The sequence below is a fragment of the Rhamphochromis longiceps genome, linkage group LG12, assembly GCF_057381845.1.
Source record: "Rhamphochromis longiceps isolate RC_006_pf linkage group LG12, R_longiceps_female_GT1.1, whole genome shotgun sequence".
NCBI lineage: Eukaryota > Metazoa > Chordata > Actinopteri > Cichliformes > Cichlidae > Rhamphochromis > Rhamphochromis longiceps.
The window spans coordinates 25748355-25762498 of record NC_140568.1 but is presented as its reverse complement, the minus strand read 5'-3'; the positions used below and the strand labels follow the sequence as shown (position 1 = coordinate 25762498).

Here is a 14144-nt window from a genome sequence, read left to right as displayed (position 1 = left end):
AAATAAAACCTTATTTTGGCTTTTGAGTAGCGTGCGCCAAAGGGGATTTTGCGCAAGTCCTGCGTGTGCATACCAGCTACGCGAACAAAGGGTTCCATGGTGTAATGGTTAGCACTCTGGACTTTGAATCCAGCGATCCGAGTTCAAATCTCGGTGGAACCTGTCGCTTTTCACTTTGAGATGGCATCAAATTGGCCTACTGTTGAGTACATCATCCATAATCAGTCGACGTAATCGGCATAAAAAGATTTAAGGTTTGTTATGGAAATGCTTATTTGGGCCCCTGCATGTGTTTAATCCTGCTTGATGTTAGATCAAATTGCGAAGTTTTTGTAGTGTCCTGCTTTGGGAGGCTATTGCAATTTGCGACTGTTTGGAAAACCCTACCTGATTCAACCTAAAGCGTTTACCTAATCAATCGAAGAAGTAAGAATGGCTTCAATAAATTAATCCAGTCAGAAGAATAAATGTCAGGCATAGTTTACATATAGAAAAAAAATGCATGTGAAATAGTGTTTCAGTTTTAACTGTGTCAGGTGTAGAGGTGTAAATTACACTGCTGTTTACACAAATCATAATCTTGCATCACAACTGAACCTCATCCTGGTTTGTTTTGTTTGATGGACCTTAGGAAGTCGAGGCGAGATCGTCAGTTCAGCGTGCAGGGGAAACACCTTGGGTCACAACTAAACTCGTGGTTCATTGTATGATTTATGGCACCGTGTCTAACACTTTTACTCTCAAGAGCAAATACTTAAAAATAGTAGAGAGAGAATGATGAGACAAAACTTTGCAAGTAAAGGAATAAAAGGCGTATTTCAATAAAATGTGTTTGTCTTGAATGAAGAATACTTTTGTTTTTGTATATAAAAAAATGTACATTGGTTTCATACCACTCTTCAGCCACTAATATTTTTAAAAAGCAAGTATTTCATTTCATATACATGCGGGTTAACTATAGTAGCTATAGTAACTATGGTAAACGGTATAATAAAGAAAACAAACCTGTTGTATTTGTCCACATATGTGTTTTCCCTCTCGACCAGCAGGGGGCGCCGCATCCCTTGATGTGTGACAGGCAGAGCCTTTGAAAGTTGAAAGTTCAGTTGAGCGTTGGTTCTGGTCACAGGCAGACGTGTGACGTATGGTGACGTTCCGTTACGTGTTTCTTGGCGGGACGGCGTCGTTATAAAATTAAGTCGTGCGGCGTAAACAGTTTGATGTGTTACAGCTGGTGACATTTTGATAAGCAAAAAATTGTTAACTTTAACGGGCGAGTGTAACGACGACGCCAGGGACTAACCTCTGCTTCTTTGTCTTCTTTTTTTAATCTTGACATAAGAGCGTTAACCTAACTCAATCGAGGTAAGACTTATATGTAAACCGAAGTAGTTTTAATGCTAAGTTATAACCAGCTGAAAACACGTTAAATGACGTTATATGAAAATAATGCATGTGTTTACTCTCCTGTGTAGTGACTCGGGTGCTTGTTCTTAGTTTGAGGATTCACTTTATTTTTCTGTAACGGTACACTCACCGGGCACTTCGTTAGGTAAACGTTGCTAGCACTAGGTTCGACCCCCAGAACTGCCTTCCTTATTCATGGTCTATGTTGGCACGATAGCATCACACAGTTGCTGCAGATTTGCAGCCGTTGCACATTCATAATGAGTATCTCCAAGTCCAGTTCATCCCAGATTTGGTGTATTAGATTGAGATCTGGCGCCTGAGGAAAGCGGACTCACTATCTTAGCCAAGAAGCCAGTTTGAGATACTGTGAGATTTGTGACATTGTGTAATGATACTGTTCTTAATAGCAGTCATAAGTTGGATTCAGTGTAGTTATAAAAGGATTGACTTGGTTAGGAACAATACTCAGGAACGCTGTGGTATTTAATTGATTTTCAGCTAAGAGACCCAAAGTGTACAAAGAATCTCTAACAGGCCATTACACCACAGACAGCAGCCTGAACCATTGAAACAAGCCAGTATGGATGCTTTAATGTAATTTACACCATATCCTGACCTTACCATCTGAAATTTAGAATAGAAGTCAACATTCATTAGACCAGTAATTTTTTTTTTTTGCCAATCTTCTGTTGTCATGTGCTTGTGCAAACTGTAGCCTTAGTTTCCTGTTTTTAGTTGACAGGAGTGGCCCCCATTGTGGCCTTCTGCTGCTGTAGTAAATCTGTTTCATGTAGTGCATTCAGAGATGCTCTTCTGCATACCTTGGTTGTAACGAGTGATTATTACTTGGTCATTCTACCCTTCCTCTGACATTAACACTGTGTTTTACCCCAGAACACTGCCATTGACTGGACAGTTTCTTTTTCAGATCATTCTCTATAAACACTAGAGATGGTTCTGTGGGGAAATCCTAGTAGATCTCCAGTATCTAAACTACTCAGACCAGCCCATCTAACACCAACAATCGTGCCATGTTTAAAGTAATGTCAATCAGCTTTCTTCTTCATTCTGATTTTAAGTTTGAACTTCAGCAAGTCAGCTTGACCATCTCTGTATGCTTAAATGTATTGAGCTGAGAGTTTTTTCTCCTCCTGAGACTCACTGTTCAAAACGTATTAGTTTTCTGAAGACATGACCTTTTCATACATATACATCTTTTTTTAGTTCTTAATTTTTTAATGACTGGGCTATTATGTGTAAAAATGTAATAGCCAAACTTAATTCTTTAAAAAGAAAGATTAAACACATTGGGATGTTGTCACACACACAGTTATATGAGTGTAATGCACAGTGAAATGCTTATATATCAGGTCCTTATACGAGTAAAGTGGAAGACATAAATAGAGAAGAATCACTGAACTCATTTAATGGTTGGTTAACATTATGAACTAGTAGTTCAGCTATAGGCCAATTATCCAGAAGTCGGTTAATATGTTGTGGGCAAGGGTGGGCTTTGTTTCTTTTAAAACGTTAAAATGAGCATTAAAGAGAGTGAAACCAACTCCTTGCTGAAGGTGCATGAGTGTTCTCCTGCTTGTCTTCAGTTTTACCCTCCTGTCCGACAGGTGGCGGTACTGAACTTGTAGGCTGGTTTGCTAATCCCTGACAAAGAAAAACAATAACAATTTAACGCGGTGACAAAACTGATTACCTATTGCGCATTTTCTTGCTAATTAACAACCGCATTTCACACAGATGAAAGCTTGTGAAGAGTTGTAACTCGCCGTTACACTGAGCGACTGACGTTAACTAGCAAGTGTAACGCCGAAGCTAACAGAGGTTCAGCAGACAGTGCTTATTTGATGTCATTTGGACTTGAAGCATCATCAATTCCATTAAGAGAGGTAAAAAAATTTATTTTAAATAAACCGATATTAGTTTTAGCGCTACGCTGACAGCTGCTGAAAAGGGCCGCTGTAACCGTATAAAGACGAGCATCAACTCTGATTAAGGCTGCTGTATGTGTGTGTACAGCGCAGAAGCAGAGCTGCACTGAAGTACAGTTTCAGCTTCTACGACATCAGAAGCCTACGCTTTACTTTGTGTGACTGTAAAACTGATGGGTGACAAATTACTGCGGGTGCTTTTACACAGGTGCTAAGCATAGCACCGTGAAGCGATTGAACTACCAGTGATGATGATTTTATATAAGATGACTGGAGCGGCAGGTTAGTGATTTGAGAAGTGGTTTCACTGTGTCGCAATGAACAGGTGGCAGGAGTCTGTCACAGAAGCCTCTTTACTCGTATCTTGGCTGCGTTTCCGTGCATTATCTGAAGATTGACACTTGCACAACAAAACTGCTTACTGTTTGCAAACCACTGAGATCAGTGGTTACGGTGGAGGCGTACAGCAAGGAAACCAGACAATTCATTGGTGCAACCTGCAGAATCTGCCTGGATTTTCTTTTTCTACATAACGTTGTGCAGTTTTCTGGTCAACTGAAAAACCATCGGTCTGTCTGTCTGCCCGCTGGCCACCACTCACAACCACTTGATCACAAGGTGATTGCATTGGTCGTTTAATAGGAGGCAGTCTTCTGTATTCAGTCACAGTTTGCCAGTCAGAAATATACTTGTTATCAAATACTTGCTGTCTAATTTATAAATGCAGACAGATTGCCAACATGTCGCCATCAGTTTGAACAAGTCTTTGTTAATAAGGAGACTCGACTCAAATGGCTTCCAGCTGGTTGTATTCTGGTCATATTCCTATAGAGCAGAAAGGCTGCTGAGCACAAATTTAACAGTTAAAAGTGAATTTCTGTTGATGTCTATGAGGACACAAATTCACATTTGGTATTTTCAGACAGCTTATCACTGTTAACTGTTGTATTATCAGGAACAGATTGGATGTAATTAACAACAACTGTAATTAAAATTCAGTTGCATACAGTTGGCCTGTCTGTCTTATGGCAATACAGCTATGCCAGGTTTATTGACAGTGTTGGTGTGCTTATTGGATAAAACAGACAAAGTTTAACTTTGAGAACATAATTGGTTATTTTAAAAGTTATTGAAACTTAGTATATCATAAAATCTTAATGCATATCAAATTGTGATAATATTTTATTGTGGGGTATTTGCCGATCCCCACTTAAAATATGATATTTTTATACAAGCTTGTTTCTGCCAAGTGGGACTATTAATAAGACACTAAGCCAGAATTTCTTATCACAATCTCAACATTTTGACTTACTAATTGAAATTTCAAATAATTTTTTCACATGTTTGAGTTGATAAGTTTGTATTTTGAAACAGCCTTCCTCAGCTTGGCTGCTGAAAACTTAAGTTTAACTCTGTCTTGCTCATGATTTGTGGCCTTTTTTTTTTTTTTTTTTTTTTTTTTTTTTTTGCACCAGCTGCATGTATGAATTATGAATGAGTGTAAGGCTGTATGATGTGTTTTGTATGTTGAGATGAGTATACTTGTTTCGGCCACTGAAACAAAAAACCAAAAAAAAAAACTTGATGACTGGCAGACTTCAAGTTAAATGCCATTATTTTCTGTATATTAGTGCATATTAGTCAGTCTGAGTTTTAATGAGCTATAGTTTCTTATGTTGGATTAAACCCACATTTCTGCGGTCTGATTTGTCTCTCCAGGAATCTTCACTCGTTTTTTTTTCTTTTTTTTTCTTTCTTTTTTTTTTTTTCTTTTTTTTGGTGATGGAGTCATCTGACAGCCAGGGGAAACTCAATCACATGGTGGGGACTATGGAGCCAAATGATGTTCCTGCTGCTGAAGGTGCCACCGGACAGAAAGACACGTCACCTGTAGACATGCTGAGGTTTGTATCTCTCACCCCAACATTGGTGTTGAAGGTCAGTTTTTGATCCAGCTGTGCCGCACACGTCACCTCTGGTCTTTACTTTCTTTACAGAATAAAGCAACAGATGTCCAACCAGTGCTTTGAGATGGCAGTACAGCTCAACGCAGGTATAAAACAATTTTCTTGAATAAATTTGTTTTTATTTTTTAAGAGCAAAAATGGAAATTAATTTTAAGTTTCCCCTGATAGAAAAAAATAAAAGGTCATGCAGCACATCTGAAGCAGAGAGAGACTTGTGAGTATTTGATGTTTTAAAGCCAAATGTTAAATAGAAAAGGGAAAAAAAGATGTTGACACTTGTTCGTTTCAGGCCAGAATATATCGGTGAGCTTGAAAGGGTGAAGACGCTTCATTTTAACAGCACACTGACCCTGCACAGGTAAACTGCTGCTTGTATTATTTGTTTTTGGAGTTCAGATGTTCTCATGTTTTTCGTGACAGATCATTGATTGTCTCTGTCTTTCAGAATGCAGATGTGGCACGCTATCGGAGAAAAGCTGAACTGGAGTGACTCTGAAGCAGAGTAAGTCAACTGACAACATACAGAAACAGCTGAAATATTTAATTATTTTTATCAAAACATTTGTTTTGTTTTTTTCCCTCAGTGCTCTGAAAGCCATAAGTGACCGCTGCATGGGTCTTTGTTCACACATAAAACACCTTCAACAGGTGAGCAGCTTAAGTCTGTGTTCTTCTTTGAAGTGCTTTGTGTGTTTAAAATTTTATGGGATTTCCTATATTAGACAATTTGTTTTGTTAGGGTATTGTAATCACTTATAGTATTGTGCAAAGGTCTTGAGTCAACCCTCATTTGATATTTTGCTTGGAAAATGGATAATGTGTTCTGATCTTTATTGAAACATGAAAACGTTCATGGAAGTGCAGTGTATATAAGGCAAACACAGGATCTGTCCAAGTCAATACTTGGCATGACGACCTTTATTCTTCAACATAAATGCTACAGGTTAAAGTGCTACTTAAAGTTGAGGGTTTTATACCCTAATCTACTATTTATTTTTCCAACAGGAGTCCAAAAAACTTCAAGATGAGGTTACAGAAATACAGAAGAACAGACTTGGTATGCTTTACGAGAAAGAAATCGGATGTCTTTCACAGTTAAAGTTCTTAGTTATTTATTGTTTCGACTCCAGATTAAAGTAGTACTTTCTGCTTGCAGAGATGAAACGGCTCACGCATGAGAAGATCAAACACATGGAGGAGTCTTCAAAGAAAGAGTATCCAGACATGGAAAAGTACAAAGCTGCGTTGGAGAAAGGCCAAGCAAACCTGGAAAAATATAAAAAGATGGCCATCATGACCCAAAATGTCCTCAGGGTAAACTTTAGAAAAAACAGTCGGTACAGTTTATGACTGAATGTATGATACTCACTCGCAGTTTTGTTGGTTGTATGTTAATGTTTGTTTTCCTCTTCAGGGCATTCTCTTGGCCTGTAAAGTCAACTGGCTTGATGATCCCAAACTTCGAGACATCGCCACGACACTCGAGGAGTTTCCCATCTCTGAGTAAAGAGTGTGTGTGTGTGTGTGTGTGTGTGTGTGTGTGTGTGTGTGTGTGTGTGTGTGTGTGTCAAACTGTTTCAAAAACAGTTTGTTTCATCTTGAAAAAGTAAAAGCAATGCCGCCAGATCGCCACCAGAGGGCGCGGAGGAAGCGAGCCAACAGATGAAACCTGTAGCTCAGCGTGTCACTGAAGAAGAGAAGGAGCAGCATAGAGGAAGGACTACACGTGTTTACAAAGTCCAGCCAGCCTTACTCTGGATAATTACTTACAATTTGGATTTTTGTAGCTCTTTAAGTAGGACAAAATAAAGTAAAATGCCGAAGGTCAAAGCGGTGAAGAAAAGCAGACAGCACCAAGAGGTCAAAAACCAAGGTACGTTTCTGAACGGGGTGCGTTAGCATTAGCATGTTAGCATGCCAGACTTTAGAGACGGGGTCAGTCATCGTGTCTGTGCAGTGTTTGCATATTGAGCTGGTGTATCGCTGTTTTAGCAGTCACAGCATTTAACATGAAGCACTGCTGTAACTGTCGTCACTTGTGTTGACGTGGAAACGTTTTAGTGACTCCAGCCCACCAGCTACTTCAATTAAAAGGTTTCTTTTGAAAGTTTCTTTTCCTGCAAATTGTTAATTTGTGCTAACTGCGATATTTAGTCCAGCTGCTTCCGCTGTTATTTTCTGTATGCATTGTTTAGGAGGTGAACAAATGACGTAAACACAAATTGTTTATGCTTAATCAAGATCAGAGAAACATAACTGACTGTAACAGTTCTAACATGTAGATTTATTACTACTGTTTTGCAATATTATGAATGTAAATATTCACCAAAGAGGCTTATGTATGAAGAAATGTTGAAAGTCATTCCTGATATGTAAATAAATGTCTTTTGTCATTATGTTAAAATGCTCGTTTTGATTTTTTTTCTCTTTTTTTTTCATGGTGGTGGTTATTTCATTTGCAAGCACCCTGAACCTCAACTGTCAATGAAAAATGTTTACTGATAACAGAGCAACAAACTCAGCCAGACTCTTGTTTGGGGCTTGGTGGTGTCAGATTCCCTGATACGTTTTAAGGGCCCAGCCACAAAAATATTTAAGCTATACTGAAGTCAAATCATGAGGCTGAGCCAGTAATTCATTACTGTTCATGCAAACCAGACCACTGATCCTGACTAATTCATTGCAGGCTGAAACAAACCTCAGTCCACCACGAGTCTTGGAAAGGTGGTCTTCCTTGATTCTTGGCAGCTATTGGAAGAGAGCCAGACTTTATGAAGCTTTCTGTTGTTTGGTATTGTCTGTTGGAAAAACATCAAACTAATCAAAATGTCACTCTGGTCACTCTGCGAGATGCGTTTGATATTTGTAATAAGTAGTCGTGACTGACCGTGGAAGGTGGGGGAATTGGTGCTGCAACTTTACAGTATGCATTTTATTCCACAGGAATAGATGGGCATGGAGAAACGGGAGCAACATTGAAAGTCCACAAAAGCAGTTTAACACTGAAATGATAAGCAGTTACTTCTGCCTCGGATCTGAGTCTGTATGCATGAATTTAAATGAAATTAGAAGTATGACCATCTGGAAACTTAGTTGATGAACAGGCAGGCTGAACTGTAAACTCATTCCTACCTGAAGGCTGAGAGAAGTGCAGAAGATTTTTAAAAAGGAGGATGGATGCAAAGAAAAATGGCATCTTGGTGCCAATTATGAGCGCAGGAAATTATTATATTTTTTAACCTGTAGCCGTGGTCATGTTTCTCAGCGGTTTCTGGACGGGATTGTGTGATTCCTTAATACTGTCTCACTGCCAGGTGAATGTTAACCCCACTGAACAAAAAGCAGTGCAATGTTCACCCATCTGCAAAAGATGCAGTGTTTGAGTAATGATGATTATAAAATTTTCAGGAGCTGTTTATCTGCAAAATGAGCCTTGGGGGTTTCTTGCTGTGTATATACAGAAGGAGGACTGTAGTGCATTAAAATCCAGTTTAGTAGAAACTGTGAAAAATGGCTCATATTCATCTTAGCAAGGGAACAAGCAAAAAAGTATAGTATAACGTTTAGATTTTGCAAGAGCTTCATAGATGTTTTTCATGGGACTAGATGAGCTGGCATGGATGGACTTATCCTTGGCTTAAAATGTGAGCTTAGGACATATAAACAGATATAATTGTTCATATATAAATGACCATAGTCGTCACACATGACCAGCATGCAGTGCTCAGTTTGCTCTCTGTTGCAGGGATCATGTTCAACACTGGCATCGGCCAGCACATCCTGAAGAATCCTCTGGTTGTCAATGGGATTATTGAAAAGGTGGGAAGTACTTGCTGATGCTGCTACAGACAAAAATTTTAACAAATATTCACAAAATGTAAAATATGTGTTTTAAAAAAAAGAACTGGACAATCATGCAGAGGCTGCTGATCTAACTGAACTGTGACGCGTCTCTTTTTCAGGCTGCTTTGAGGCCGACAGACGTGGTGCTCGAGGTGGGACCTGGTACTGGTAACATGACGGTTAAGCTGCTGGAAAAAGCCAAAAAAGTAAGAGCCTCAAACTGTCGGGGGTCGCGCTCCAAGAACTCACACTACACCTTTATGCAAGCCTTTTTTCAAACATGTTGTGATACACAATGTCAGTAAATACAGATATTTTTAAACCTATATTTAATAGAGAATTGTGTAAACATATTTAATATTGACACTGAAAATCCAATTAGTTTGTTTTACATTCTCATTATTATTTGTTATGAGATGTTCTGTAACTTATTAAGCCCCAACTAAATTGCAAATGGGACAAAAAGTTGCACAAAATCCTTTCAAACCACCAAAAGTTTAATTCATTTTTGAGATTTGAGATTTTATAAAATTTAGCAAACACCAAAAATGAATTGCATATTGTGGATAATTTGCATGAAAAGGAGCATATACATCAAAATGTATTTTCAGTGGTGCAGTCAAAGTTTTAAGTATCCCAGAAAGTCACACTTTATTTTTCAAAATCACCAGTGGAGCTGTGACAGACGGTGGAGACGATATTTAGTAACTCATGTGGATTAACTCTACAATCAACATATATTTGGTTCGATTCCAGGAGGAGGTACAAATGCATCTGATGTGTAAAAATAAAAATAAATAAGAAAAAATTAAAATAAATAAATCTAAATCAAAAAGCCCAGGGCCAGTATTTTAATTGCTTGCAGACAGTTGCAGAAAGCACGTATGAATGCATGTTTCTGTTATATTGTTTCTTGGAGAATGCTTGGAGCACACGTGCGTAGTTGGTAGATCTCAGCATGGTGTCTTTACAGACAGGTCCACGTTGTCACAGTTAATTGGAGAGGACACAGAGTGCTCCTTTTACCCTGTAATGATAAAATTTACACCCCCAAAAAGACCCTCCACACACTTGGAAAGTATAAAACTGCCATAAGACTACACAGACCGCACTCCCGGAGTTTGTCTGGTATTTCGGTTCACTTTGGTGTTTGTTCGGTGCTGCAGTGACTGCAGATTTTTAAAAGTGACTCGCCGTTTTTGCAGGTAGTCGCCTGCGAGTTGGACTGCAGATTGGTGGCTGAACTTCAGAAGAGAGTACAGTGCACGTGAGTGAACAAAGCAGTGCTGCTCTTACATATACTGTGCTTAAAAGTCGTATTTGAATATAAAGTGATCTAATAAAATTATTGTTTTCTCCATCAGACCCTTACAAGCCAAGCTTCAGATATTAATTGGAGATGTGCTAAAAACAGATCTGCCTTTCTTTGACGTCTGTGTGGCTAACTTACCTTACCAGGTACGGACGTGTTTCTGCCAAATCCACACAAGTCTTTCAGTGTCTTGCATTGCACTTGGACCAAACACAGTTTCTCTTTGTGCAGATTTCATCACCTTTTGTCTTCAAGCTCCTGCTGCACCGGCCTTTCTTCAGGTGAGACACAGCTGGAGGTCCATAGAGGAAGTTTGATCGTCTTTTCTCGTATCCCTGCTGTGTTAAGTGCCTGTTATTTATTTATTTTCCTCCAGGTGTGCAGTCTTGATGTTCCAGCGAGAGTTCGCCATGCGCCTGGTTGCCAAGCCTGGAGACAAACTGTACTGCAGACTTTCCATCAACACACAGCTTCTGGCTCGTGTAGACCATCTCATGAAGGTCAGCATCCGCTCTCTGATGGTTGTCTAATGCTAACAGCAACTCTCTAGACCAACGGTCCCCAACCTTTTTTGCGCCACGGACCGGTTTATGCCCGACAATATTTTCATGGACCGGCCTTTAAGGTGTCGCGGATAAATACAACAAAATAAAACTAGTACCGGTACCGAAAAAAAGAAAAAATATTCATAACACACGTGAAAAGACCCAGGAAAACAGAGTAAACAATAAAAACGATAACAAAATAACGCTGAAAACAGATTAAAAACCCTGAAAACTATACATTTCACACCTGAACCTCAACTCTTGCGGCTCGGTACCAAGCGACTCACGGACCGGTACCGGTCCGAGGCCCGGGGGTTGGGGACCGCTGCTCTAGACCATATGTCTCAGTGTTAATGTGTATTTTCAATGTTATCAGGTAGGGAAGAATAATTTCCGCCCCCCTCCGAAAGTGGAGTCGAGCGTCGTCAGGATAGAACCCAAAAATCCTCCTCCTCCAGTGAACTTCCAGGTGAGCTTTGATTGTTAACGAATCCTACTGTGGAGGAGTATTCATTAAAAATATAAGTTAGACTGAAGGTGTATGTTGTTTTTATTCTAGGAGTGGGACGGCCTTGTCAGAATAGCCTTTGTAAGGAAAAACAAAACCCTCAACGCAGCTTTTAAGTGAGTAGCTCTCAAACTGTTCAGTCAAAAGTGGGTGTGGTCAAGAGCAGATGGTCATGTGATCTTGTGTTCTGTAGGTCCGCTGCAGTGGAGCAGATGCTGGAGAAGAACTACAGAATTCACTGTTCTCTTCACAATACGGTGAGTCAAGTTTTTAAATAAACGACTCCTCAGCCCTCTTTAAAGATCTCGCCCGCTCCCTGTTTCTCTGCTTTTAATCAGGAATCTTTTTGTGCATCTTCACAGGAAGTCCCAGCTGACTTCAGCATTAGCAAAAAAATCGAGAGTGTCCTTCAGGAAGCAGATTTCAGTGAGAAGAGAGCCAGGTCGATGGACATTGATGACTTCATGGTGTAAGCTGACATTCTCCACCTTGAAACGCCACAGCCTGTAGCTTTTAGTGTGCTTTCCCTACACTTCCTTTGTAATTACATAGTAAAAAATGCCTCTTTTCCACTATTACCTACTCGACTCTATTCTCTTGCATTACAATTGAGCACCTCTAGTATGGTTGGCTCAAGAGTCCTGTGATGTAATTTGTATGTGACACAAACGCAACAGTCGAGCACATCAAAGCGATGGCATTACCTGCTCAATCAGGGGCTTTTTTTTCAGACTTGGGGTAAAGATAAGAGCCAGAATGAGTCACTCCCTGACCAATCAGTGGCATGCGGTCTATTTATGTCCCATTTTCAGCTCGACTCTACTTGCTTTGAACCCCAATGAAGAGTTTTGTTGTTTTTTCTGGTTTTTTTCTTCTAAGTAATTGGTACCAGGTTTTACCAACTAATGGAAAACTCAAAAAATTCAGATTAGAACTTGGCATGTAACATATGTACACGAATATGACAGGAGTCTATTGTACATTATAAACGGCAGGCTGCATGTGGTCGTTAAAGGCTTCACTGTTCTAATGTGTTCAATGGTCTTTTCTTCATCATCCTCAGACTGCTGCATGCGTTCAACTCTGCAGGAATCCACTTCTCCTAACTCTGATGAGAAGATCTTCACATCTTTCAAAATTGTCACGCAAGGGAGAATTTTGTGGTCAGATCAGGGAAGAACAAACGCCTGTCTGGTTCAGCCCCTGGAGCCATGTTTGACGGAACTGAAATTTAAGATATTGAAATGGTTGAATGAAATATACAAATAATATCAGATGCATTTAAAGTGCTCATATTGAGTGCTATTTTACATTTGTGAAAATATGACCTGTAAAAACTTTGAGCACAGATACTTTAAAGCCTCTTACTGGTCTGAGTTTGTTCTTTGTCCAAAAAGTTTAGAAAACCAGATGTTTTCTAAACAACAGATTTTCCTATTCATGAAAAGTGTAGACATCTTACATTGTTTTTTATGTAACTCTCAATAATGCAGAGTTACTCCTGCGTAACAGGTGTCCTTTAACAAGAATCAATATTCCCCGTCGCACTACATAAACAATTTGATTGCTTTCATTAGAAGTCTTGCTTTATGCTTTTGTCCTGACTTTTTTTCTGTTTTTGAATGTTTGTACCAGAAAAGAAATCTTTTAATGGTATGACTGCCATGAATATAACTACATGTAAAGAAACTAGAAATATTAAAACATAGTCTGGATAAGCTCAGAACAAGGATAATCAATTAATGAGTTACTAAAGAACAGACTGAGGGGTATAAAAACGCAATAAATGTTATGAAAGAAAATGGTGACCATTTGTTTTCTAACAATAATACACGTCTATTGGAAACACCAAAGAAACATGGATACAGAAAGAACACGTGTGGAAATTGTAGTTACTCACTCTCGCCGCTGGAGGGCAGTGAATAGCAATTAATGTCTTGGTCATGTTAAGGTGGAAACATTGGCTACTGATGCTGAGATGACTTTCAAAATAAAATAAGTTTGCCATTTGAGTACAATAATACACTGCAGGCTGTTACTGTTGTAAGTTAATATTTTCCTTTTTAATATAGAATAAAACATTTTAAGTATTGACATCACGCTCTGAGGCGTCTACTACAAAGGAGGATTTCGTCTTGAGCAGGTAATTTCAGGGTTAAACCTGAATATTCTATACCGCGAAGGTGGTTCACTTACCAGGGTAAATCACTATGGTGACGTATTCTACTTTCCTCATAAGAGATCCTGCTGACCAATCAGATCTCCAGAATACAACGCTCAGCAGTGAATACAGATTCTTAGACGTACCATTATTACTTTATTTTCGCCTCTCTTTTACCTACATTTTTGCGATTACTTTTGTTTTCTAAGCATCAGTACCTGATCTTAAAACAGGAGGATGCCTATACTGCTGCAGACTAAGCCTATGTTTGAATTCTATTTTTATAATTATCTTTTACAGCAGAACTGAGAGCGAACTCGGTGATAAAATAATTTGAGTTAAATGTTTATTTTACTGGTCTGTGCGCTAAATCACAGATTCACGGGTTCTTGTTCTTTATAGATTTTTGACAATCATTTTATCATCTGATAAAATCTCTTGATTGGAGCAGG

At 39.1% G+C, this 14144-nt stretch overlaps 2 protein-coding genes and 1 non-coding gene across 5 annotated transcripts; all 3 read left to right on the top strand.

Annotated features, from left to right (window-relative positions):
- Positions 1 to 90: 90 nt before the first annotated feature.
- trnaq-uug (transfer RNA glutamine (anticodon UUG)) lies at positions 91 to 162 on the top strand. Its single transcript has one exon. It is a non-coding gene; the product is annotated as a tRNA-Gln (tRNA).
- Positions 163 to 1140: 978 nt separating this feature from the next.
- cenph (centromere protein H) lies at positions 1141 to 6880 on the top strand. 3 transcript variants are annotated; one of them, XM_085425352.1, is made up of 10 exons: positions 1141 to 1365; positions 5145 to 5260; positions 5354 to 5409; positions 5492 to 5537; positions 5613 to 5681; positions 5769 to 5825; positions 5908 to 5971; positions 6329 to 6380; positions 6480 to 6637; positions 6738 to 6880. In XM_085425352.1, exons 2-10 carry the CDS (start codon positions 5175 to 5177, stop codon positions 6828 to 6830), a joined length of 681 nt encoding a protein of 226 aa, XP_085281478.1. In that variant the 5' UTR covers positions 1141 to 1365; positions 5145 to 5174; the 3' UTR covers positions 6831 to 6880. The 3 variants fall into 3 exon arrangements, with proteins under 3 accessions (XP_085281478.1, XP_085281477.1, XP_085281476.1); XM_085425351.1 differs by having other exon boundaries at positions 1143 to 1365; positions 5076 to 5260; XM_085425350.1 differs by lacking the exon at positions 1141 to 1365 and adding an exon at positions 1399 to 3314 and having other exon boundaries at positions 5076 to 5260.
- Positions 6872 to 13625, top strand: dimt1l (DIM1 dimethyladenosine transferase 1-like (S. cerevisiae)). Its single transcript, XM_085425349.1, has 12 exons — positions 6872 to 7196; positions 9069 to 9142; positions 9286 to 9372; positions 10372 to 10433; positions 10531 to 10624; positions 10710 to 10759; positions 10855 to 10978; positions 11400 to 11492; positions 11583 to 11647; positions 11725 to 11788; positions 11894 to 12000; positions 12595 to 13625. Exons 1-12 carry the CDS (start codon positions 7139 to 7141, stop codon positions 12635 to 12637), a joined length of 921 nt encoding a protein of 306 aa, XP_085281475.1. The 5' UTR covers positions 6872 to 7138; the 3' UTR covers positions 12638 to 13625.
- Positions 13626 to 14144: the final 519 nt, after the last annotated feature.